The sequence below is a fragment of the Mustelus asterias genome, chromosome 23, assembly GCF_964213995.1.
Source record: "Mustelus asterias chromosome 23, sMusAst1.hap1.1, whole genome shotgun sequence".
Taxonomy (NCBI): domain Eukaryota; kingdom Metazoa; phylum Chordata; class Chondrichthyes; order Carcharhiniformes; family Triakidae; genus Mustelus; species Mustelus asterias.
The window spans coordinates 47,051,254-47,078,148 of record NC_135823.1 but is presented as its reverse complement, the minus strand read 5'-3'; the positions used below and the strand labels follow the sequence as shown (position 1 = coordinate 47,078,148).

General features: G+C 47.2%; 1 protein-coding gene across 1 annotated transcript; it reads left to right on the top strand.

The window, feature by feature from the left end:
• The first annotated feature begins 1,582 nt into the window (after positions 1 to 1,582).
• Positions 1,583 to 25,647, top strand: anks3 (ankyrin repeat and sterile alpha motif domain containing 3). Its single transcript, XM_078240431.1, is given in 17 exon segments — positions 1,583 to 1,753; positions 2,781 to 2,964; positions 3,850 to 4,048; positions 6,750 to 6,871; positions 7,663 to 7,744; positions 10,119 to 10,254; positions 12,163 to 12,333; positions 13,152 to 13,277; positions 14,051 to 14,169; positions 14,985 to 15,152; positions 18,017 to 18,141; positions 19,099 to 19,240; positions 19,915 to 20,087; positions 20,497 to 20,591; positions 24,991 to 25,077; positions 25,557 to 25,613; positions 25,616 to 25,647. Coding segments are annotated over 16 exon segments (2,004 nt in total). The 5' UTR covers positions 1,583 to 1,753; positions 2,781 to 2,794.
• The last annotated feature ends 1,248 nt before the right edge of the window (positions 25,648 to 26,895 follow it).

Sequence of the window (26,895 nt, the reverse complement as noted above, 5' to 3'; positions counted from 1 at the left end):
TATATGCCATGTTTGTGAACCCACCTCTCCACTCACCTGATGAAGGAGCAGGTGTTGCGAGACTTCTTACTGTGCCCACCCAATGTCAGCATCTCCACATCATTACTTATAGGTAACAATGGGTTGTTGAAGTGTAGTCACTATTATGATGTAGGAAACAGCAATCAATGTGTGTAAAACAAAGGGCCAGAATCAGCAATGTGATGAATAACCAAATAGTCTGCTTCAGTGATGCTATTTGAGCAATAAATATTGTCCTGAACACCAAGGAGAAACTCCCTTGCTCTTCTTCAAATGGTGCAGTGGGCGATTTTTACCTGAGCTGGCAAAGAGGCACTCACATAGATTAACCTCATATTTGGAAGATGGTACAAATGCACCAGTGCTGCTCTGGAGCGTCAGCTTAGATTTTGTGTTCAGCTGTCTGAACATGGTACTTGAAGCCCCAACCTCTGACTGAGGTGTGAATGCTTTGACTGAGGGGAAATCAATGGCAGGATACACCACTGGCATACAAGCATGGGGGAAGCAGAGGTTAGAGCAGAGGACTAGAGTTGCAATTCCACTTTTCTCTTTCAGGTTGCTGACAGCACACGCACCGGAGAATCATGTTTCAATCTGGGGAAAAAATACAAGTAGTTAATTGACTGTAAAGCATTTTGTGGTTTCTTGAAATTTGTAATAACCTCGTCAAGGGCAATCTTTTGGTACAACACTGCTTTATTAAAACAAAGGAAAGGCTGCATTTGATGAGAGGTCATCCAGACTTGAAATGTTATTCCCTCTCCACAGATGCTGTCAGACCTGCTGAGATTTTCCAGCGTTTTCTGTTTGTGTTGTTGAAAGGCTGCATCAACAGCTTATAACAAATCAAGGCCTGTGCTCTGAACCTACATAATAATGATGTGGAGATGCCGGCGTTGGACTGGGGTAAACACAGTAAGAATTCTAACAACACCAGGTTAAAGTCCATAAACCTGTTGGACTTTAACCTGGTGTTGTCAGACTTCTTACTGTGCCTACATAATAACCCAGTCCAGGCTGTGAGTGTGGATTTTAAACTCCCACCACTCATCTCATTGGGTGAGCTCCCACTTGCTCAGGAGGGATACTGATATTCCATGAAGCCCACGGCACGATCTATTAATGACGCTCCCGTGTCCCTTTATTGGCTATTATAACAAAATTAAAACAGAAAATGCTTGAAATCAGGTCAGGCCACATCTGTGTAGAGAAACAATAATGTTTTCCCACATCTAGCTTGACTAGCCATGAGTATTTTCAGCATTTTCTGTTTGCATTTTAGATCTGCAGTATTTTGCTTTTGTACTGAGGCTTCTAAATTCCTCTTTATTAAAACGAAGCATTAAACGAGCCAGAACTTCGAAATAGCAGCAAAGTTTCCTTCCACACAAGCTAAAATGATCAGTGTCAGTGGGGGAAGTCCTCCAAGGTGGTGGTGCTGTGCTTGGCGGACCAGAGCTCTTTGGACAAGCGGAAGCCCTTCTTATTTCCACCAGCCTCTCGTTGCTTATGACGCCTCCCGGGCAGTGTTATTGGCTAGTTAATAACACGTGACCGTGTAGCCGGAAGAGAAGCATCGCCGAGAAGGCCGGTGGCCATTTTCTGTCCAACGGACAAAACCTGCATCTGCAAAGGTACCGAACACCGCAGGGGGTGGGGGACAAGAGGGTTCGGCCGTGGCGGATGTAGGAGAAGATCGGAACAGAAATAACCTCGCGCCGCGGTCACAGTGAGTTGTAACCCATAGCAACAAGGGTGATTGACACATGGGGGGGCACAGTAACCCATAGCAACGGGTGTCACTGACACACATCGCCACAGGCACAGTAACCATAACAACAGGGATGATTGTAACCCATAGCAACCCTGATGGGCCAACTGTAAATTCCTGTACCTCCTGAAATCAGTTAATCGATTTGAATTTGAAATATTTTAGTGGATTAGCGGTTCTTCACAGACCCGTGACATTCTCATCTTGAGACAATGTCACTCATTCCCTGGCATCCTCACAGCAGCAGATTACATACTGGGATGCTGCACAATCTGATGCCACTGAGGTCCGTACATTGGCAGATCTAGTGTCAAGAGTGGCCAGTTTACATAGCTGCTGCTGTGACTAGTGCCTGAGCACAATATCAACCCCACAGATGCTGAACACACTCGCTCCTCCAACCTGATTGATTTGATTTATTATTGTCACATGTATTGGTACACAGTGAAAAGTATTGTTTCTTGCGCGTTCTACAGACAAAGCATACCCGTACATAGAGAAGGAAAGGAGAGGGTGCAGAATGTGGTGTTACAGTCAGAGCGAGGGTGTAGAGAAAGATCAACTCAATGTGAGATAGGTCCATTCAAGAGTCTGATGGCAGCAGGGAAGAAGCTATTTATGAGTCGGTTGGTACGTGTCCTCAGACTTTTGTATCTTTTTCCCGACGGAAGAGGTGGAAGAAGGAATGTCCGGCATTTGTGGGGGCCTTGACTATGCTGGCTGCTTTTCCGAGACAGCGGGAAGTGTAGGCAGAGTCAATCAATGGGAGGCTGGTTTTCATGATGGACCAGGCTTCATTCACGATCCTTTGTAGTTTCCTATGATCTTGGGCAGAACAGGAGCCATGCCAAACTGTGATACAACCTGAAAGAATGCTTTCTATGGTGCATCTGTAAAAGTTCAGGCTGATTGGGCTGGACTGACTGGGATTTCTACCCAGGGTTGATGTGATGGAGGGTTGTGATGATTTTGTGTCTCTGTACAGGAATTGAGTGCACCATGTCTGAACTGAGCGATGAGTCGAGTGAGACGGAGCTTCTGAATCGTAGCCTGTCCATGTGGAATGGCTTTGAGCAGCGGATTGGCTGTGAGGATCTGGACGTGCCATTAGACCTTCACACGGCATCATCCATTGGGCAGTATGATGTGGTGAAGGAATGCATCCAGAGGTAACAGCCAGAGGATTGTTGGCTGCTGTGTCTGATACCAGGAAGTTTATCAGCAAGTGTAAATTCCTACATTTAAAGGTGTGAAAACAGAAAACGCTGGAAAATCTCAGCAGGTCTGATAGCATCTGTGGAGAGAGAACAGAACCAACTCTCTCTCCATAGATTCCACAGACCTGCTGAGATTTTCCAGCATTTTCTGTTTTTGTTTCAGATTCCAGCATCCGCGGTAATTGCTTTTATTTCAAAGATGTCAATTCTTCTGAATTGGCCTTAAATCTACTGGTAGTGTTTAAACTAATCCCTTTATGTATTTTAATGTGCCATTAGATTAAACGTTTTAATGTTTGAATGAACTGCCCCAGCTCAAAAGTGTTGGTGTGGACCTCAGCTGGTTAGTATTACGTCAATCTGCCAGCAATTCCAGTGTAAATTCCACATCAGTAATCCAGTATAAAACTCAAATCAATAATTGCATTAAATAATGTCCCCACCTTCAGGAATCTGTAGGTATTTTCCCCTTACCCCCAACCTACAAATCTGTATTTATTGCTTTACAGAAGGAGAAAAGTAGTGTTAAACTGGATAGACTGTAATTTATCTTTGAATTTGATGCCAGCATTGAGAGCACCCCTGGGCTGAGGGAGTCATCGGTGACTATGCCGGTGGGTGAAGTCAAATGACAGCGACTGGCCCAATATGTGGGCATCAGACTACGTCACTATGTGGGTTAGTGTGTAGGTGTGGTTTTGGTTCAGTGTGTGTGGGGTCTTTGTCTTTGTTTGCATCAAGCAGTGTGTGGGTTTGTCAGCGTGCAGGTGTGTGTCTGGATCAGTTTTTGGGAGACTTGCTGTGAGCAGAGAGTGATTCATTATTTGTCATGTTTAGAGGAAAGATAAACCCGAACCTGAAGAACCGGGGAGGCTGGACCCCTCTGATGTATGCATCATATATCGGCCATGATACCATCGTCCACCTCTTGCTGGAGGCGGGAGTGGATGTCAACACAACGACAGAGAGAGGCCAGAGCGCGCTGATGCTGGCAGCTAGCTGTGGCAATGAGAGCATTGCCTATTTCCTGCTTCAGGTCAGTTTGTTTCAAGCACAGCAATTGTGCCATGTGTCCTGAGGCATGATGTGGAGATGCCGGCGTTGGACTGGGGTAAACACAGTAAGAAGTTTAACAACACCAGGTTAAAGTCCAACAGGTTTATTTGGTAGCAAAAGCCACACAAGCTTTCGAGGCTCTGAGCCCCTTCTTCAGGTGAGTGGGAATTCTGTTCACAAACAGAACTTATAAGACACAGACTCAATTTACATGAATAATGGTTGGAATGCGAATACTTACAACTAATCCAGTCTTTAAGAAACAAAACAATGGGAGTGGGGAGAGCATCAAGACAGGCTAAAAAGATGTGTATTGTCTCCAGACAAGACAGCCGGTGAAACTCTGCAGGTCCACGCAACTGTGGGAGTTACAAATAGTGTGACATAAATTCTGATTCTAGGATCGCATGATAAAGACTCAGGAGGAAAAAAGCAGAAATATTTATGTGAAATAGTGTGACATAAACCCAATATCCCGGTTGAGGCCGTCCTTGTGTGTGCGGAACCTGGCTATCAGTTTCTGCTCCGCGACTCTGCGCTGTCGTGTGTCGCGAAGGCCGCCTTGGAGAACGCTTACCCGAATATCAGAGGCCGAATGCCCGTGACCGCTGAAGTGCTCCATTAAGGACGGTCACCTCAGCACCTCACTGTACCGCAAGCCCACGGATAACCTCACGATGCTCCACTTCTCCAGCTTCCACCCTAAACACGTTAAAGAAGCCATCCCCTACGGACAAGCCCTCCGTATACACAGGATCTGCTCGGATGAGGAGGATCGCAACAGACACCTCCAGACGCTGAAAGATGCCCTCATAAGAACAGGATATGGCGCTAGACTCATTGATCAACAGTTCCAACGCGCCACAGCGAAAAACCGCACCGACCTCCTCAGAAGACAAACACGGGACACAGTGGACAGAGTACCCTTCGTTGTCCAGTACTTCCCCGGAGCGGAGAAGCTACGGCATCTCCTCCGGAGCCTTCAACATGTCATTGATGAAGACGAACATCTCGCCAAGGCCATCCCCACACCCCCACTTCTTGCCTTCAAACAACCGCACAACCTCAAACAGACCATTGTCCGCAGCAAACTACCCAGCCTTCAGGAGAACAGTGACCAAGACACCACACAACCCTGCCACAGCAACCTCTGCAAGACGTGCCGGATCATCGACACAGATGCCATCATCTCACGTGAGAACACCATCCACCAGGTACACGGTACATACTCTTGCAACTCGGCCAACGTTGTCTACCTGATACGCTGCAAGAAAGGATGTCCCGAGGCATGGTACATTGGGGAAACTATGCAGACGCTGCGACAACGGATGAATGAACACCGCTCGACAATCACCAGGCAAGACTGTTCTCTTCCTGTTGGGGAGCACTTCAGCGGTCACGGGCATTCGGCCTCTGATATTCGGGTAAGCGTTCTCCAAGGCGGCCTTCGCGACACACGACAGCGCAGAGTCGCGGAGCAGAAACTGATAGCCAGGTTCCGCACACACAAGGACGGCCTCAACCGGGATATTGGGTTTATGTCACACTATTTCACATAAATATTTCTGCTTTTTTCCTCCTGAGTCTTTATCATGCGATCCTAGAATCAGAATTTATGTCACACTATTTGTAACTCCCACAGTTGCGTGGACCTGCAGAGTTTCACCGGCTGTCTTGTCTGGAGACAATACACATCTTTTTAGCCTGTCTTGATGCTCTCCCCACTCCCATTGTTTTGTTTCTTAAAGACTGGATTAGTTGTAAGTATTCGCATTCCAACCATTATTCATGTAAATTGAGTCTGTGTCTTATAAGTTCTGTTTGTGAACAGAATTCCCACTCACCTGAAGAAGGGGCTCAGAGCCTCGAAAGCTTGTGTGGCTTTTGCTACCAAATAAACCTGTTGGACTTTAACCTGGTGTTGTTAAACTTCTTCCTGAGGCATGTCAGAGATATAGGTTAGGTTATAGAAGCTGATGGAGATAATGAAGAATGATAATGCACACAAGGCAACAGAACATCCTGACTATCTATGCAATGAATTAGATTGAATTGGTGCACAGACATAGAGGAACTAGGACTATAAGACTCATTAATTTGAATGTTCAGTCAGTGTAGAAGAGCCAAAAGGACTCAAAACGTTAACTCTGCTTTCTCTCTTATAGATGCTGCAGATCTACTGAATTTTTTCAGCATCCTCGTCTTGTTTCAGATTCCAGCATCCACAGTATTTTGCTTATTTTAGTGAAGCAATGGAACTAGGATGCTTGGATATGAAGCCACAACAGTTGTGTATGTTTCCACAGTGGTCATGCTGGGATATACAATGCACTGGGCATCTCTCATTTAACATAATGATCACCACAACACCAAAATTGTACTAGAAGATACACAGGCTGATTGAGTAAAAAGGAAGGAGCTACAAGGAAAGATTAGAGAAGACCCTAATCTACAGTGAGGGGAGGAGGTACTTAATGGGCATCATTCAGGATGTAAATATTAAATAGGGAATTTAGAGCGTATCATTGCAGAATCTTGCTGCAAACAGCTACAAAAGTAGAACCAGATATAAAAATTGGGGCTTCAATGGGTGAGTTAGGACACTGGAGGGATAAGCTTCACTGGGAGTGTTAAGGTATCAGAGTTTTGATAACTAAATGCCTTTTCTTCCATTCGTGCAGCAAGGGGCTGAGCTGGAGCTGAAGGATGACAGAGGCTGGACTGCGCTGTTCCACTGCACGAGCACCGGACACCAGCAGATGGTGAAGTTCCTTCTGGACAATGGGGCTGACGCAAACCTAAAGTAAGACATAGGACAGATACGGCTGGCATGTCCTTCACTCAGAGTTTGCCCCATGTGTCATATTGTGTTCACTGCTCACACAAAGTAATAAAAATATTGCAGATACAGTATCTGCATTTAGATAGCTGATAATATGCTAAGTCAAAACTAATCACTGGGCCCTCATTTCCACTTAAAAGGTGGAAATGAGGGCCAAGAGTAAACTAGAGTATGGCAATGTTGTCTTCTGCTAGCATCCTGGAATCTTTATACTGTATTCTCTCTCTGAAGCAACTTATCTAATTCCCTTTTACAATAATTTCTAAACTCTGTATCAACACAGTTTTGGACAGAGAATTCAACATTCTACCCACCCTCTAGGTAAACACATTTTTTTCGATCCCCTTTAATTCTTTTAAAATATCTTAAAATAGTGCCTTTCATTACCATCTCACCAATTAATGGAAACAGTCACTATTTACTCTATCAAAATCCCCCATGATCTTGAAGATCTCTGTCACTACTTAACCTGTTCAGCTTTAGAAGGACCAATAATCTCTCCAAGCAAAATATCTGTAATGTCAACCTTGCATCGGAGGTTTTGTCTAGTCACTGCAGAGTCTTTTACTGCAGGTCCTTTATCTCAAGGCACTGCCTCAATATATTTCTAGTCCTCACATCCATCTCCTTCCACCTCACAACGCCCCACCACACCTACTGCCTCCTAAATAACACAAATCTCCCCAATATCTCTAACATTGCTAACCTCTCTCTGTCCAGTCACTGAGCTAACACCGCATCTTCTGTTTTAGAGAGCCTGTGTTTGGATTTACACCTCTGATGGAAGCTGCTGCATCTGGTCATGAGATCATAGTCCAGTACCTCCTGAATCACGTACGTGTCTCTCACTTCCCACCTTATCCTATCTTCACTAAGAGTTCTGGGTGTGGGCAGATGGTTAGAAGTGAAATGGTAAGCTGGGTGTAACAGTCATTCGGCTATCTCATGATGACAGACGCTTCCCCTGCTTCATGTGGTTACTGTCCTGACCCCATACAGAATTTGTTTCAGGGTCAGGCCAACAGGCCCCATCATTAGTGGTGAGCAGTTGAGACCCACAGAAGAGGGAGGCAGATGTCAGTCGTTGCTCATGTTGAGTCAGCTAGAAATAGGCTCCACTAGGGATTTTAAAAAAATTCTTTCATGGGCTGTGGATGTTGCTGGCAAGGCCAAAATTTATGCCAATCCCTAATAGCCCTTGAGAAGGTGTCAATGAATTACCTTCCTGAACTGCTGCAGTTCATCTGGTGCAGTTACACCCACAGTGCTGCTGGAAAGAGATTTCCAGGATTGTGATCCAGCAACAGTGAAGGAATGAAGATACAGTTCCAAGTCAGGATGGTGTGTGGCCTGGAGGGGAACTGGTAGGTGGTTCCCATGCTGTCTTGTTGTCTTGTCCTTCGAGGTGGTGGAAGTCACGGGTTTGTAAGGTGCTATGGAAGGAGGCTTGGTGAGTTGTTGCAGTGCATCTTGTATCTGGTACACACTGCTGCTGCTTGGCATTGATGGTTGAGGGAGTGAATGTTTAAGGCTTTGATCAAACGGACTGCTTTGTCCTGAATAGCATCAAATTGCTTGAATGTTGTTGGAATCACATTCATCCTAGCAAGTGGGGAGAATGCCATCTCATGCCTGAATTGTCTTGTAGATGATGGACAAGTTTTTGGGAAACAGGAGGTGAGTTACTAACTGCAGAATTCCCTGCCTCTGACCTGCTGTTGTAGCTACAGTATTTGTGTGGCTGGTCTAGTTCAATTTCTGGTCAATGGTAACCTGTGTGATGTGAATGCTACTTGCTATTTATCAGCCCAAACCTGAATGTTGTTCAGGTCTTGCTGCGTATGGACACAGATTGCTTCAGTATCTGAGGAGTTGCAAATGGCACTGAACATTATGCAGTCACCAGTGAACATCCCCACTTCTGATCTTATGAAGGAGGGAAGGTCATTGATGAAGCAGTTGAAACACTGCCCTGAGGAACTCCTGCTGAGAGTTCCTGAAGTTAATTTGATAGGCCTCCAACAATCTTAGCCATGTTCCTTTGTGTTAGATATGACTGCAACTAGTGGAGAGTTTTCCTCCTGATTCCCATTGACTTTAGTTTTACTGGGGCTCCTTCATGCCGCACTGAGTCAGATTCTGCCTTGAGGACAATCAATCGTATCTCACCTCTTGAGTTCAGCATTTTTTATCCATGTTTGAACCAAGACTATAATGAGGTCAGGTGCTGAGTGGCCTTGACACAACCCAAACTGAACATCAGTGACCGGGTTATTGCTGAATGAGTGCCATTTGAAAGCACTGTCAACAACACTTTCCATACTTTGCAGATGATCAAGAGTACTCTGATGGAGCAGTAATTGGCTAGATTGGATTTTGCTTTTTGTGGACAGGACATTCCTGGGCAATTTTCCATATTAGTGGCTAGATGCCAGTGTTGTACTGGAAAAGCCTGTTTAGGGGCATGGCTTATTCAGGGGACACATCTTCAGTGCTGCTATTATAATGTTGTCAGGGGCCATAGCCTTTGCAGTATCCAGTGCTGTCAGCTATTTCTTGATATTACTGAACTGGCTGAAGACTGTGATGCTGGGGTCCTCAGCAGGAGGCCAGGGTGGATCATCCATTTGGCATTTCTGGCTGAAGATAGTTGCAGAATGCTTCAGCCTTGTCTTTTGCATTAATGAACTGTGCTCATCCATCATTGAAGATGGGGATATTTGTGGTATCTCCTTCTTCATATTTGTTTAATTGTCCACCAGCATATTGTGGCAGGACTGCAGAGCTTTGATTTGATCCATTTGTTGTGGGGTTGCTTATCTCTAGCGCATGCTGTTTCTGCTGTTTGACATGCAAGTAGTCCTCTGCAGTAGTTTATCAGGTTGACATCTCATTTTCAGGTGAGCCTGCTGTTGCTCTTGACATGCTCTTCTGCACTCTTCTTTGAATCAGAATTGATCCTTTGCCTCAATGGTCATGGTCGTGTGAGAGAAATGCCAACCATAAAAGTTACATATATTGTGGTTGAATACAATTCTGCAGCTGCTGGGATTTGAACTTGCATCCCCAGAGCATTAGCCTGGGCCTCTGGGCTATTGGTTCAGTGGTAGCCAATTGGTAGCTATTGGCTCAGTAGCATTGCTGCCATGTAGCCAATCCTATAGCTCCAATAATGAAACTACCTCCTTTTTCCCCATTCTGAATGCAGGATGTCCAGGTTGATGTGAAAGATAAAATTGGGGAGACGGCTCGCTCCTTGGCACTGACGTATGGTTACGTGAAGATAGCTAGCCTCATCGACCTGCACACAGCCCCGGTGTCCAAATCTGTCCGTAGGGACACAGGTAGGTTGCAGTACCAATGTACGAGGCTGCTCCATTTTCATGTACATTTGGGGTTTGCTTAAAATAATAAGAGCTTGTGGTGTACTTTGGGGGTAATCTATTAGCATGAATGAAGGACTGGAGGGCTAACAGGAAACAGAATAGGCATAAATGGGTCATTTTCAGGTTGGCAACATGTAATGATTAGAGTGCCACAGAGATGAGTGCTGGGGCCGTAAATATTTATTATCTATATCAATGATTTGGATGAAGGGACCGAATGTATGGTTGCTAAATTGATTGCTGCCATAAAGATAGGTAGGAAATTAAATTGTGAAGAGGATCTAAGGATTTTGCAAAGAAATATAGATAGGTAAAGTAAATGGCCAAAAAATTGGCAGATGTTGAAAATTATTAACTTGTCTACTTTGGCAGGAAGAATAGAAAAGCAGCATATTATTTAAATAGAGAGAAATTGCAGAACTCTGAGGTACAGAAGGATCTGGGTGTCCTGGTACATGAATTACAAAAAGTTAGTATGGAGGACAGCGAGTGTTTAGGATGGCAAATGGAACATTGTCATGTATTGCAACAGAAACTTAAAAAAATAGGGATGTTTTGCTACAATTGTATAAGACATTGGTGAGACCACAAATGGAGTACTATGTACAGTTTTGGTCTTCTTATTTAAGAAAGGACATAATTGCATTAGAAGCAGTTTATAAAAGGCTCACTTGACTGATTCCTGGGATAAAAGGGGTTATCTTATGAGGAAAGGTTGAACTTTGGACTTTAGAAGAATGAGAGTGATCTTATTGATCCTGAGGGAACCTGATAGAGGAGGTTGCTGAAAGGATGTTTCCCCTTGAGAGAGAGAGAGACTAGAACTAAGGGGCACAGTTTAAAAATTAGGAATTTTCTTTCTCTCAGAAGGTCATGAATCTTGAAATTCTCTTCCCCAGAGATTGTAAAAGGCAAGTAATCAAATCACAGGGGTCCTGCCAGCACACTCATCTCAGGCATTTTGAACTGTTAAGATTCAGTTCAGTTCAACAAATTATCCTGACAGACATAATGAATTTAAAGGAATGCCAGATGAAAAATAGAGCAATTAAACCAGCAATTCTGATTCAACAAGGAGGCTAAACAAAATGCTGGAAAAATTGTGCGCTAACCCCCATTTTTCCAGCTCCTCTCATCACCCCAAGAAATCTTTTAAGGAGGGATTTTTGATCCTGTCTATCAAAGAGGGCTGAAAGGGCTAGATTTATAGTCACTATAGAACTTTGCAACTGCGAAGTCAGGCACATGGCTTTCTAAATGGTAGGAGCCATACCGATGGCTTTTGCATATTTTCAAGGCCAGAGGTAGACAGGTTCATGACTAACAAGGGAGTCAAGAGGTTATAGGCCAGAAAATAGAGTTGAGGCCACAATCAGATCAGTCATGATCTTATCAAATGATAGAGAAGGCTCAAGGGGCTGAATGGTCTATTCTGGCTCCTAATTTGTATGTTCATATGCTTGAGTTTCCAAGTGTGGGACTGGGGGCAGGAATGCTCTAGGGTAGGGATCCCAGAGCGTGGGACTGGGGCAGGAAGGCTATAGGGAGTACGTCACACAGTAAAACTGGAGGTGGAGGGTTGGTGGGAATAGAGAGAAACCTGCAATATTGGGGAGTTGTTGCTGGATTAGAGACATCCAATTTATTCTGTCACTAGAATTGGTGCAACTGTGGCTCAAAAGCCAATCAAGGAATAAACAGGTCTATTTATTTACTTTCCGAGCACGAGGGGGAGTGGGTGATGCATAGCAATTCAGTCATAGCTTCTATCAACCATTTTCCCAGCAAGATTGCTGGGCAACATATTAAGAGGTTGCTAAGTAGAGTGTGAAAGAACTGGTATGAAGCTGCTTAATCTCTCTACAGGAATGGACGAAGACTTCAGCTCCTCCGATGAGTCCTGCTCGTTCCAACCACATCACCCGCACACTCGCCACTCACATTCCCGGAGAAACAAGGGCCCTAGCATTCACGATGGGCCACAGGCACTGGCCCACATCACAGGTCGTGGAACAAAGGGATGGCCACAGCAGTACGGTATAACTGGTTTGATCGTCTGTGTGGGGAACAAAGGTGAATCGTGTGATGGGTGGGCTGTGGGAGGAGTCTTTATTTAACATCTCAACCAAAGAGTCAACTTAGATTTTGTGCTGAAGTCTCTGGAGTGAGACTGAAACTCATAGTCTCCTGACTCAGAGGTGAGAGAGAAAGTGCTACCCACTGAGCTATGACTGATCTAATCTGACGGGGCGGCATAGAGGCAGCGGGTAAAATTCCCTGTGAACTTTGGGGGTGTTGGGAAACTAATAGATTGCCTTTTAAAGCACAAGTCTCAGCGTGGGGTTAGTAAAGAGTTTTCAGAGGGTCTGTGAAATAATTTGAAAGTACCATGGTCAAGTTAAAGCCAGTTCCTGCTCTCTGCCCGGGCCCCTGCTCTCTCCTCAGGCTGCAGTCATCTTCGTACACTTGCGTTCTCTCTCTCTCTCTACCCCCTAATGCTTTCTGTGTGTCTGTTCTGCCCCATGCTGCTGCCTTGGGTTCGTGCCAAGGATGAACAGACTCTGCAGTGAGAAGCAGGCATATCTCACTGATGTCTATGTAAATACTTACTTTCTTGAATCATTATTAAAGCACTCTTTACAAGCAGCTTTTGATATTCTGAGTATTATATAGTATTTTAATTTAGGTAGGCGGGGATACATGATTAATCCATTTGAAAAGGGTCAACAAAAAAATTGAGAAACTATTGTTTGAGAGGAGAGTCCTGTGTTAATCAATCCACAATGGAAGTCTTCTGCTCCCTGCCCACCCTCACCATTCTTTCTCTCTGCATTCTCATATTCGCTGTCTTTCAGAGTCTCTCCCACCACAAGGGTACGTCACATTCAAAAACAACCAAGAAGTAGATGAAGAGGATATCCGGAACCGTGATGTCACCTCCCCGATTAATGAACATGACGTAGAGAGCAACAGTAGCAGGGGTAAGTGCTGCTGCTGCTGTCTGAGTGTCTGGCTGCTTCCTTGCAGATGGGTGTGTGCGTGTGTGTGCGCAAATGAGAATCATGTGTGAGTGAGAGCATAAGCATGGGTCTTCCGTGAGTCAACGTGTGCATGTGTGGAGCAAACATGAACATGACTGCGTACATATGGGTAAATGCACATAAGCATGCATTTGTGTGAGAGAAACAGCTCTTCACTCAGAGCTGTGTGCATCTTTCCTATTCCCCAAGGCTGACCTGTGTATCTCAAGAGAATGGGATTATCAGCAGCTTAAAAGGCAGTTTATTGCTTTGGCTACAGATCTTTGATTGGGACCCCCACTTGAACCATTAATCAGTTTTCCTCCTCTCTTTTGCTCATGCTCTTGTCTGTGTATTTCTAGTGAGTTTTATTTGCTCTCTCAGCATAGTAAGTGATCTGTGGTTTGGCTTGGTTTCCCTGTGGTGAGGTTGTGCATGTTGGATATCTCATGCTGATGACATTAGTTTTATTGATATAAAAATAGAGTGTGCTGTAAATACTCAGCGGGTCAGGCAGCATCTGTGGAGAGTGAAACAGAGACATTTCAGGTCTGTGACCTTTATTCAGAATAGTCATTGATCTAAAATGTTGACGCTGTTTCTCTCCCCATTGATGCTTCCAGGCCTGCTGGGTTTTCCCAGCATTTCTGTTTTTATTTCAGATTTCCAGCATTTGTAGTATTTTTCTTTTGACAGTGTTCCTAGCAATAACTGACAGCTTTCCTCCTCTGTAGAGGAAAATCCATTTTGCATCACCGACACAGTGGCCACTCGCAGGAGCAGCGGCAGCAGCAGTGAAGGGCTGGTGAAGGCATTCGGTGTTAGCCGTGAGGGATCTGTGGAAAGTAACGAGGTGAGAAAGGATGCACAAAGATGCTGGTCATTTATGCAGATTTCAAGGTATTACCAAACCATAAGTGAACCTGCTTAAATTGCCCGTTGGCAGCCCCCTGGAGATCCAGTCAGCCGTTCCAGTTTGAAGTTGGGGCACTAATATGGACAATAGTATAGTTTTGATCTGACAATTGCAAAATTATCTTCTGGAGTTATTATGGATCTGGTTTCCGAGTGAAGGCATAGGATCTGGTTTCAAGGCAAAATTCATTCATGGGATATGAGCATCGCTGTCTGGGCCAGCACTTATTGCCCACCTCTAATTGCCCTTGAGCTGAGTGGCTTGATAGGCCATTTCAGAGTCAACCACATTGCTGTGGATCTGGAGTCATATGTAGGCCAGACCAGGTAAAGATGCTAGATTTATTTTCCTAAAGGACGTTAATGAAGCAGATGAGTTTTTGCAACAGTCAACAATGGTTTAATGGTCTTCACCATCTGCTGTGGTGGGATTTGAACCACAGCCCCCAGAGCATTGTTCTAGGTCCCTAAATTACTAGTAACAATACAACTACTCCATTGTCTTCCGTCAAATTGTGCCTTGTACATTCGGGACAGGCTTTGGGGAGTCAGAGGATGAGTTATGCACTGCAGAATTCCCAGCCTCTGACTTGAACTGTAGCCACATTATTTATATGGCTGGTTCAATTGAGTTCCTGGTCAATAGTAGCTCCCCAGATGTTGATGATGGGAATGGGATATGATTTCTGAGTACTGTGTTAACAGCTGCATTGTCCATGTTCTTTGTAAATCACATCCTCTTATCCTTTGAAGGATTCAGATCAGTCCAGTAAATACAGTAGCAGAAAGCATTTGAGGATTCGCAGAGGCCATGGCCGGAGCATGGAGGGCATCCGTCCAGGAAACAGTGACGTTCCCACGATTCCCAGTCCACAGCTACAGACTCCAAATAAGGAGGCGGTGAAATACCAAGGACCAAAGGTACAGTTTGATCTTAAGCACAGTAGTTAGGTTGTGTAGACCGTTATCTTTCTAGGTTTCTCTTTGAGATCAGAAACATCTATAATCTCAGAAAATGCTGGAAAATCTCAGGGGGTCTGACAACATCTGTGGAGAGAGAATAGAGCCAATGTTTTGAGTCTGGATAACCCTTCATCAGAGCTCACGATGAAGGGTCATCCAGACTCGAAACATTGGCTCTATTCTCTCTCCACAGATACTGTCAGACCTGCCAAGATTTTCCAGCATTTTCTGTTTTTGTTTCAGATTCCAGCATCTGCAGTATTTTGCCTTTATCCTATAATCTGAACCTGATGTTCTGCATCTTCTCTAATTATCATATTAACATAGAATCACAGCTGTCAACAGTGTTAAGAATGAGACACATAATCACCTCATTGGCTTGAAATTGGCTTGTTAAGTGTGAAATATATAATTGAGACAACAGTCCAAAGATGTGCGGGTGAGGTTGATTGGTCATGCTAAAAAAAAAATTGCCCTTAGTGTCCTGAGATGCGTAGGTTAGAGGGATTAGTGGGTAAATCTGTAGGGATATGGGTGGGGGTAGGGCCGGGGTGGGATTGTGGTCGGTGCAGACTCCATGGGCCGAATGGCCTCTTTCTGTACTGTCGGGTTTCTATGATTCTATCATGAGATACTGTGACTCACTTACACACACTGGGATGCAGTGGTCCCTCTCTCACACACTGGGATGCACTGGTCCCTCTCTCACACGCTGGGATGCGGTGGTCCCTCTCTCACACACTGGGATGCAGTGGTCCCTCTCTCACACACTGGGATGCAGTGGTCCCCCTATCACAAGCTGGGATGCAGTGGTCCCTCTCTCTCACTCTGGGATGCAATGGTCCCTCTCTCTCACTCTGGGATGCAGTGGTCCCTCTGTCACACTCTGGGATGCAGTGGTCCCTCTCTCACACTCTGGGATGCAGTGGTCCCTCTCTCACACGCTGGGATGCAGTGGTCCCTCTCTCACTCACTGGGATGCAGTGGTCCCTCTCTCACTCACTGGGATGCAGTGGTCTCTCTCTCAGACGCTGGGATGCAGTGGTCCCTCTCTCACACCTTGGGATGCAATGGTCCCTCTCTCTCACTCTGGGATGCAGTGGTCCCTCTGTCACACTCTGGGATGCAGTGGTCCCTCTCTCACACTCTGGGATGCAGTGGTCCCTCTCTCACACGCTGGGATGCAGTGGTCCCTCTCTCACTCACTGGGATGCAGTGGTCCCTCTCTCACTCACTGGGATGCAGTGGTCTCTCTCTCAGACGCTGGGATGCAGTGGTCCCTCTCTCACACCTTGGGATGCAATGGTCCCTCTCTTTCACTCTGGGATGCAGTGGTCCCTCTGTCACACTCTGGGATGCAGTGGTCCCTCTCTCACACTCTGGGATGCAGTGGTCCCTCTCTCTCACTCTGGGATGCAATGGTCCCTCTCTCTCACTCTGGGATGCAGTGGTCCCTCTGTCACACTCTGGGATGCAGTGGTCCCTCTCTCACACTCTGGGATGCAGTGGTCCCTCTCTCACATGCTGGGATGCAGTGGTCCCTCTCTCACTCACTGGGATGCAGTGGTCCCTCTCTCACTCACTGGGATGCAGTGGTCTCTCTCTCAGACGCTGGGATGCAGTGGTCCCTCTCTCACACCTTGGGATGCAATGGTCCCTCTCTCTCACTCTGGGATGCAGTGGTCCCTCTGTCACACTCTGGGATGCAGTGGTCCCTCTCTCACACTCTGGGATGCAGTGGTCCCTCTCTCACACGCTGGGATGCAGTGGTCCCTCTCTCACTCACTGGGATGCAGTGGTCCCTCTCTCACTCACTGGGATGCAGTGGTCTCTCTCTCAGACGCTGGGATGCAGTGGTCCCTCTCTCACACCTTGGGATGCAGTGGTCCCCCTCTCACATGCTAGGATGCAGTGGTCTCCCTCTCACCCACTGGGATGCAGTGGTGCCTCTCACGCACAGATGCAGTGGTCCCTCTCTCTCACACACTGGGATGCAGTGGTCCCTCTCTGGCACACACTGGGATGCAGTGGTCCCTCTCTGGCACACACTGGGATGCAGTGGTCCCTCTCTGGCACACACTGGGATGCAGTGGTCCCTCTCTGGCACACACTGGGATGCAGTGGTCCCTCTCTGGCACACACTGGGATGCAGTGGTCCCTCTCTGGCACACACTGGGATGCAGTGGTCCCTCTCTGGCACACACTGGGATGCAGTGGTCCCTCTCTGGCACACACTGGGATGCAGTGTTCCCTCTCTGGCACACACTGGGATGCAGTGTTCCCTCTCTGGCACACACTGGGATGCAGTGGTCCCTCTCTGGCACACACTGGGATGCAGTGGTCCCTCTCTGGCACACACTGGGACAGTAAGAAGTCTCACAACACCAGGTTAAAGTCCAACAGGTATTTGGTAGCACAAGCTCTCGGAGCGTTGCTCCTTCCTCAGGTGAGGTGAGCTACCAAATAAGCCTGTTGGACTTTAACCTGGTGTTGTGAGACTTCTTACTGTGCCCACCCCAGTCCAACGCCGGCATCTTCACATCACAGACACTGGGATGCAGTGGTCCCTCTCTGGCAGACTCTGGGATACTGTTACTCTGCTGGCATAGATATGGTTAAGGCAGTGGTTAATGATATTTAAAGCACTAATCCACTCGGCCATACTTATGAAGCATCAGAACTCAGTTATTTCTTCCCACTTTTCTGTGCATTGAATTTGAGTAGTTGGATGGGCTGATCCTGTTCCTCTGTCCTATCTGTTGCATCATTTTCATACCCTCAGTGGTGTTGTGGAGTTTTGTCAACATTCCCTCTGGTTACAGGACTTGCCGCAGTTTCTGGAGCAGATTGGCTGCCTGAAGTATCTTCACATCCTTGAAGAGCAGGACGTGGATTTGCGAATATTCCTCACTCTGACAGAAACTGATCTGAAAGAAGTAGGCATTACGTGAGTAGGTGCTACGTAAGCAGGTAGAGCCAACATGTAGGGGACACAGAGCACTGTTGCGTTGTAACTACGAGAACAAGGAGTTCATACAATGTTTTTGGGATAGTTTCTTAGAACAGCACATTCTGGAGCCAATCAAAGAGCAGGCTATACTAGACCTGGTATTGTGCAACAAAATAGAATTAATTGTTAACTTCATAGTGAAGCTACCCTAAGTAGCAGTGATCATAATATGATTCAATTTTAAATTCAGTTTGAGGGAGAGAAGAGTGCATCAAGGACTAGTATTTTAAACTTAAATTAGGGTAATATGAGGGCATGAAGGTGGAACGAATGAAAGTGAACTGGCAAATGAGGTCAAACAATAGGTCAATAGAAATGCAGTGACAGAAATTTAAAGGGATATTTCAGAATAAATAGAACAGAGACATTCCGATGAGAAATAACAATTCCAAGGGGCAAACCCACCACACATGGTTAACTAAAAAAGTATCAAACTTAAAGTGGAAGCACAAAGATGGGTGCTAGGTCAGATGATTGGACAGAGTATAAAGAACAACAAAGAATGACAAAAGAAATTAAGAAGAGAAAAATTAAGACAGATGAGAATTTTTTCTCAGAGGATTGTGAGCCTTTGAAACTTCCTCAGAAGATGATGGAAGCAGAACCTTTGAATATCTTTATGGCACAGCGACATAGATTCTTGATTAACAAAGGGGCGAAAGGTTATTGGGGGTAGGCAGGAACATGGGGTTGAGGTTACAATCTTGATGAATGGAGGTGAATAGTCAATGGGCCGAGTGGCCTATCTCTGTTCCTAATTTGTATGTAGGTATGTATGACTAGTAAGACGACTAGTGAAAGAGTATTAGTTGGAGGGTGGGGAGAAGCAGTGGAAGTGGGACGAGGTGATTGGTAAAGTTCCGGGAGTGTGATTCATTGCTGTTGTCTCTGCAGGTTGTTTGGACCTAAAAGAAAGATGACGGCTGCGATTGCCCGCTGGCATAGTAATGCCCTGCCTCTCAATAACACCCTGGAACAGGTCTACGCTGACCGGCTGGAGACAGAAATGCAGGAAATGGCTATTCAACTTCACAAGGTGCAATTTATTTCATGGGATTGAAAATAATTAAACTGTATCTGTGATGAAGTTTGGGAATTGAGGCATTGATTTTCTAGGGCCAGTACAGCACAGTTTAGATGCAGAGTAACACAACCTCTGCACTATCCCGTCAAAGACTTCAGGGCAGATACAGCATGAGTTCAACAGGTTAAATACAAAGGAAAACTCCTGCTACACTGTTCCATCAAATACTCTGAGGTACAAGATGGATTAGATATAGAGTAAAGCTCCCTCTACATTGTCCCATCAACCACTGCCCCATTTCCTTGGCAGCAGGGTAGGTATTGCACAGGTTAGATACAAAGTAAGACTCCTTTTACAATGTTCCATAAAACACTCCTATGTACAAGATAGATTAGATGTAGAGTAAATCTCCTTCTACATTCCCAGGCAGGTTCAGGAGGGCATAGTACACTATCCCATCAAACACTCCCAGGACAGGTACAGGCTAGGTTTGATGCAGCTGTCTCTACACAGTCCCGTCAAACACTCCCATAGTGGGTACAGCAGGGGTTAGATACAGAGTAAAGATCCCTCTTCACTGCTCACTATCCAGGAGGTGTGTGATTATGAATGTTTTGGGTAGCCAGGAACAGGTCGAACCCCAGCCTCTGGATCAGTTAATTGAAGCTTTGTGGTTCTTTTGTCAGAAGTGTGAAGAAGTGGAGTTGCTGAAGGGACGAGTATCACAGGAGCAGGAACTGCGAGCTGTGGTGGAAGGGTTTTTAATGGAGGATAAAATGGCCTGGAAACAACAACAGGAACAGATTGAAGATACACACAGGATCTGTCGAGACACAGCAATTATCCTTGAGCAAATCAAGTGAGTCAGTACTATCAGTTATCAAGGATATGGAATTCCTAATGGGCTGTATGTGTAATGGTGTAGGCAGTGAGGGTGCATGGAATGAGGGTGCACAGAGTGAGGGTGCCTTGAGTAATGGTACCATGGGTTGATTATGTGATGGTCTGTGTGTGTTTTTCAGTGACTGTGTGACAGAGTGACTGTCATGGAGGGTTATGATGGGTGGAGATGGGAAAGACTTAACATCTTCAGACAACAACAGAGTGGGGCAGCATGGAGAATGTGTGAGCTCCCTTTTGTGTTATGTGTTTGGTGAGTGTCTCAGTGTTGACTGATATAGACTCAACCCCTTGTGTTAACCCCTGAACCACCCAAGCATCTTCTCAGCTTGGGGAACAGTTTCTCATCACTTTATCTTCTTTGCTAGGGCTTGTCAATCTGAACTATCAGCCCGATTCAAAGATGGCAGTGGACAGAGGAGGAAAGCAGAGGTCTGGAAGCAACCACAAAACATACAGGAAGGTCAGTAATGGCTTAGCTAGGGGCTGTGTTCATGACACCAATTACCGCATTAGCAGTCTCAGTAGTAACTAATAGTGTTGCTGTACTGTCCCAATGTACCAGACAAACTGAAGGTGCTGAGTCCTTGGGAAACAATGTCGAGGGTGCTGTTGACTTCCGACATTGGGAAGGAATGCTAGCTGATTATATTTCCCATCCCCTTCCCCTCCCTGGCCCCCATAACCCAAAGTTTGGAAGGGTAGAAGGTAAGAAATGGGGCTGAATAATATCCCTTTGATAGAACTCTCCCATCTGAGTCAGGTGGTTATGAATTAAAGCCCCACTGTTGACACTATTAGAAACAGAGGCAGATACTGTAAGAACCACTGAAGGAGCGCTGTGCTTTTGGATAGCCAGCACTGGAGGAGTTCTACACTGACGGAGGGGCAGTACTAAGGGAGTTCTACATTGATGGAGAGGCAGCACTGAGGGAGTTCTACACTGACGGAGAGGCAGCACTGGGAGTTCTACATTGACGGAGAGGCAGCACTGAGGGAGTTCTACATTGACGGAGAGGCAGCACTGAGGGAGTTCTACACTGACGGAGAGGCAGTACTGAGGGTGTTCTACACTGATGGAGAGGCAGCACTGAGGGGGTTCTACACTGACGGGGAGGCAGCACTGAGGGTGTTCTACACTGATGGAGAGGCAGCACTGAGGGAGTTCTACACTGACGGAGAGGCAGTACTGAGGGTGTTCTACACTGATGGAGAGGCAGCACTGAGGGGGTTCTACACTGACGGAGAGGCAGTACTGAGGGTGTTCTACACTGATGGAGAGGCAGCACTGAGGGGGTTCTACACTGACGGGGAGGCAGCACTGAGGGAGTCCTACATTGACGGAGAGGCAGCACTGAGGGAGTTCTACATTGACGGAGAGGCAGCACTGAGGGAGTTCTACACTGACGGAGAGGCAGCACTGAGGGAGTTCTACATTGACGGAGAGGCAGTACTGAGGGAGTTCTACACTGACGGAGAGGCAGCACTGAGGGAGTTCTACATTGACGGAGAGGCAGCACTGAGGGAGTTCTACATTGACGGAGAGGCAGTACTGAGGGAGTTCTACACTGACGGAGAGGCAGTACTGAGGGAGTTCTACACAGACGGAGAGGCAGTACTGAGGGAGTTCTACACTGACGGAGAGGCAGTACTGAGGGTGTTCTACACTGATAGAGAGGCAGTACTGAGGGGGTTCTACGCTGACGGAGAGGCAGCACTGAGGGAGTTCTACACTGACGGAGAGGCAGCACTGAGGGAGTTCTACACTGACGGAGAGGCAGTAGTGAGGGAGTTCTACACTGACGGAGAGGCAGTAGTGAGGGAGCTCTACACTGACGGAGAGGCAGTACTGAGGGAGTTCTACATTGACGGAGAGGCAGCACTGAGGGAGTTCTACACTGACGGAGAGGCAGCACTGAGGGAGTTCTACATTGACGGAGAGGCAGCACTGAGGGAGTTCTACATTGACGGAGAGGCAGCACTGAGGGAGTTCTACATTGACGGAGAGGCAGCACTGAGGGAGTTCTACATTGACGGAGAGGCAGTACTGAGGGAGTTCTACACTGACGGAGAGGCAGCACTGAGGGAGTTCTACATTGACGGAGAGGCAGTACTGAGGGGGTTCTACGCTGACGGAGAGGCAGCACTGAGGGAGTTCTACACTGACGGAGAGGCAGCACTGAGGGAGTTCTACACTGACGGAGAGGCAGTAGTGAGGGAGTTCTACACTGACGGAGAGGCAGTAGTGAGGGAGCTCTACACTGACGGAGAGGCAGTACTGAGGGAGTTCTACACTGACGGAGAGGCAGTACTGAGGGAGTTCTACACTGACGGAGAGGCAGTACTGAGGGAGTTCTACATTGACGGAGAGGCAGCACTGAGGGAGTTCTACACTGACGGAGAGGCAGCACTGAGGGAGTTCTACATTGACGGAGAGGCAGCACTGAGGGAGTTCTACATTGACGGAGAGGCAGCACTGAGGGAGTTCTACATTGACGGAGAGGCAGCACTGAGGGAGTTCTACATTGACGGAGAGGCAGCACTGAGGGAGTTCTACACTGACGGAGAGGCAGTACTGAGGGAGTTCTACATTGACGGAGAGGCAGTACTGAGGGAGTTCTACACTGACGGAGAGGCAGTACTGAGGGGGTTCTACACTGACGGGGAGGCAGCACTGAGGGAGTTCTACATTGACGGAGAGGCAGTACTGAGGGGGTTCTACACTGACGGGGAGGCAGCACTGAGGGAGTTCTACATTGACGGAGAGGCAGCACTGAGGGAGTTCTACATTGACGGAGAGGCAGTACTGAGAGAGTTCTACACTGACGGAGAGGCAGTACTGAGGGAGTTCTACATTGACGGAGAGGCAGTACTGAGGGTGTTCTACACTGACGGAGAGGCAGTACTGAGGGGGTTCTACACTGACGGGGAGGCAGCACTGAGGGAGTTCTACATTGACGGAGAAGCAGTACTGAGGGGGTTCTACACTGACGGAGAGGCAGTACTGAGGGAGTTCTACACTGACGGAGAGGCAGTACTGAGGGAGTTCTACATTGACGGAGAGGCAGCACTGAGGGAGTTCTACATTGACGGAGAGGCAGCACTGAGGGAGTTCTACATTGACGGAGAGGCAGTACTGAGGGGGTTCTACACTGACGGAGAGGCAGTACTGAGGGAGTTCTACACTGACGGAGAGGCAGTACTGAGGGAGTTCTACACTGACGGAGAGGCTGTACTGAGGGAGTTCTACACTGACGGAGAGGCAGTACTGAGGGAGTTCTACACTGACGGAGAGGCAGTACTGAGGGAGTTCTACACTGACGGAGAGGCAGTACTGAGGGAGTTCTACACTGACGGAGAGGCAGTACTGAGGGAGTTCTACACTGACGGAGAGGCAGTACTGAGGGAGTTCTACACAGACGGAGAGGCAGTACTGAGGGTGTTCTACACTGACGGAGAGGCAGTACTGAGGGAGTTCTACATTGACGGAGAGGCAGTACTGAGGGTGTTCTACACTGACGGAGAGGCAGTACTGAGGGAATTCTACTGCGGGACTGTTGCACTGTTGGAAGGGTAATGCTGAGGAAGTACTGCCCTGTCAAAGGGATACTACTGAAGGAGTTCTGCTTTGCCAGAAGGGCAGTACTGAGTGGCTTTTGTACTGTTGGAGAGACAATATGAGGGAATGCTGCACTTTTGAAGGGGCAGTACTGAGGGAAGTCTGCACCTTCAGAGGGACAATACTGATGGATGTTGCACTGCTGGGGGGATAATATGGAGGGAATTCTGCACTCTCCAAGGAGCAAGATGAAGGAATTCTGCACTGACAGAGAGGTAGTACTGAGGAAGTACTACTTTGCCAAAGGGACGACAGTATTGTGCAGGTTCTGCACTGCCAGAGGGTCTGCACTGAGAGTTCTATTGTGTCGGAGGGTCAGTACTGAGAGATCCCCTGAACTGTTGGTGGGTCTGTATTGAGTGGCACTATTGAAAAGATTCTGCACTGTCAAAGGAGCAGAACTGAAAGAGTTCCACACTGTTGGAGTCTCTGCACTACCAACGGATCTGAAGGACATCAGCATTGTTGAGAGGGATTGTACTGAGGGACATTTGCACTGTCAGTGGGTCTGTACAGAAATAGTTCTACACTGTTGGAAAGGCTGCACTGAGAGACCTCTGCACGATTGGATGCTCTATACTGAAGGAGTTCTGCACTGTCAATGGGTCTGTACCGAGGGACCACTGCACTGTCGGAGGAGCTGTAGAGGGAGCGCCGCACTGTCGGAGGGGCAGTACTGAGGGAGCGCCGCACTGTCAGAGGGGCAGTACTAAGGGAGTGCCACGCTGTCGGAGGGGTAGTACTGAGGGAATGCCAGACTGTCGGAGGAGCTGTAGAGGGAGCTCCGCGCTGTCGGAGGGGCAATACTGGGGGCGCGCCACGCTGTTGGAGGGGCAGTAGAGGGAGTGCCGCGCTGTTGGAGGGGCAGTAGAGGGAGTGCCGCACTGTTGGAGGGGCAGTACTGAGGGAGCTCCGCGCTGTCGGAGGAGCTGTAGAGGGAGTGCCGCACTGTTGGAGGGGCAGCACTGGGGGGAGTGCCGCACTGTCGGAAGGGCAGCAGAGGGAGTGCCGCACTGTCGGAGGGGCAGTACTGAGGGAGCTCCGCACTGTCGGAGGGGCAGTAGGGGGAGTGCCGCACTGTCGGCGGGGCAGTACTGAGGGAGTGTTGCAGTCTCCATTGAGTAATCAAGATATGATTTGCCTGTTCAGTGTTCAAGTGGAGTTACGTAGTTGGTTACTGCTACATTCTGTGACCTGTAACCCAGGCTGATGATGTTGCTAATCTTCTTTTCTGTTTTTCCAGAAGGCCTTGCTAACTGGAAATCTCTTCTAGGATCCCTAAACATATCGGAACTGAGTGCAACTCTTAAAGAATGTACAGGAGAAATGGGTGAGCATATAAAAATCAGCAGCTGTGTGGATTGCAGCTTGCTTTATACAGAGGCTGCTGGCTGCCTTAGCCACATGTGGAACAGCCTCCTTCATTGTCAGAGAACAGTAATTACCCATCGATAGGTGTGCAGACACACCAAGCTCCTGTGTCACCAGGCTCTCTAGCCTTTGCTATCTATTGGAATTACCTACCTGTCCACCTCCACAGGCTTGTGGTCAGCTGCATATTCTATTAGCCTAGATGTGAAATATGCCAACCATCCCAAAGATATGAGTCACTCACTGACTTCACCCTGAACTGTAGGCTGGATCCTGACTGGGAGTGACACGCCTCACTCCTCCCTAAATGGGAGTGATGCCCCTCCTCAACTGGGAGTCACTCCCCACCAAACTGGGAATGACCCAACCTGACTGATAGTGAGTGACCCTGATTGGATTTCAACTGAAGCGGTATTGACTGTGAGTTTCTGCTTCTAGGTAAAGCTGTACAAACAGTTGAACAGAATCTGGAAAACCTGCTGAATTCGGACAAAAGGAGCCCGAGTGGAGACAGGCCACCGATATCTGACACTGGTGGGTGAAGCACACACTAAGGTACTTAACACAGCACTTTCATTTCACATATAGTACAGCAGCTGTTCCAGTATGTGGCCATGCCCTCTCTCTGGCTCTGCTCTGATTGTGCTGTTCAGGCCCTGCTCTCTCGCTGGCATTCTCCCTACTCCCCACCGAATCTGGGTTGGCTGGGTTGTGCTGAGTGAAGGGAGGTGAATGACACATGAACCAGTCCTGTATGGGGATAAATTCTGATGTTCAAGCTAGATCCTGTCCTTTTTGATGTCTTTGCTGCTTTTGTTGTTTATGCTTTTCCGTTTTCCTTTTCTCCTTAGATCCAACACTGTCAGATGCGTGAGGGATTCCTGGAATCCAGTATTACCTGACTGGATGGACGGAGGGTGAAAGTGCCACCCTGAAGAAAAGCAGCCTTTTTCAGTTAGTTTCAAGGCCCCAGGCCTCCGCAGGACTCGGGCTGAACTCGGGGACGATGAGTAGGAAAGACAGTCAGTTCAGCCCTGTCCATGCCTGGTGACGTGCAGGACTTGATGCAGTTCCTGTGATGCAGTGGAGAGATGAGGTGATGTTTGGACTCGGTGCTGACAGGCAGCCTTCCTGATGCAGTGTGCCCTTCCGGTTGACGGGCCTGTGGAGTCGATGCTTGTTTGCCCATTGTGTCGCTCTTCAGTGGCGCATTTCATCATTAACTCCCAACAATGTTTGTCCAACTGAACAAGTGGATTCTGATCCTCTGAAAACTGATTAGCCCAGCTCAAGGGCTGCCAGTACAGACACCGCTCCTTTCCCCATAGCTCTAGGATAACTGGAGATGTTTTAGTCAAAATGTGGGAGTGTATGTGAGGGAGTGCGGGCTGAAAACTCAATCCATCTAGCCAACAGAGATCTGCGAATTGAACCAATCCTTCACTGATCTTCAGGGCAACTGGGAAGCTATAATTTAACACTCTTACAGAAATCAGTGCCTGAATATGAACAGTGACCTTATGAAGATCAGGACCTGAACTAATGAACTCAGAGAGGGCAGGTCCTTGGTTGTTGAACAGTAACTTTATAGCAAGCAGGACCTGGGCTGATGAGAGAGTGTGTCCTATATCAGTGGAGAAAACATTTGTTCAATGAATAAACCAGAGGTTCTGTGTGGCTATGTGACACTCGAGGCAGGATGTGCAAATAATCTCAGAATATTGGTGTGTTTCCGCTCACTGTGTGAATTGCAACATACAGCAACTAGGTTTTATTT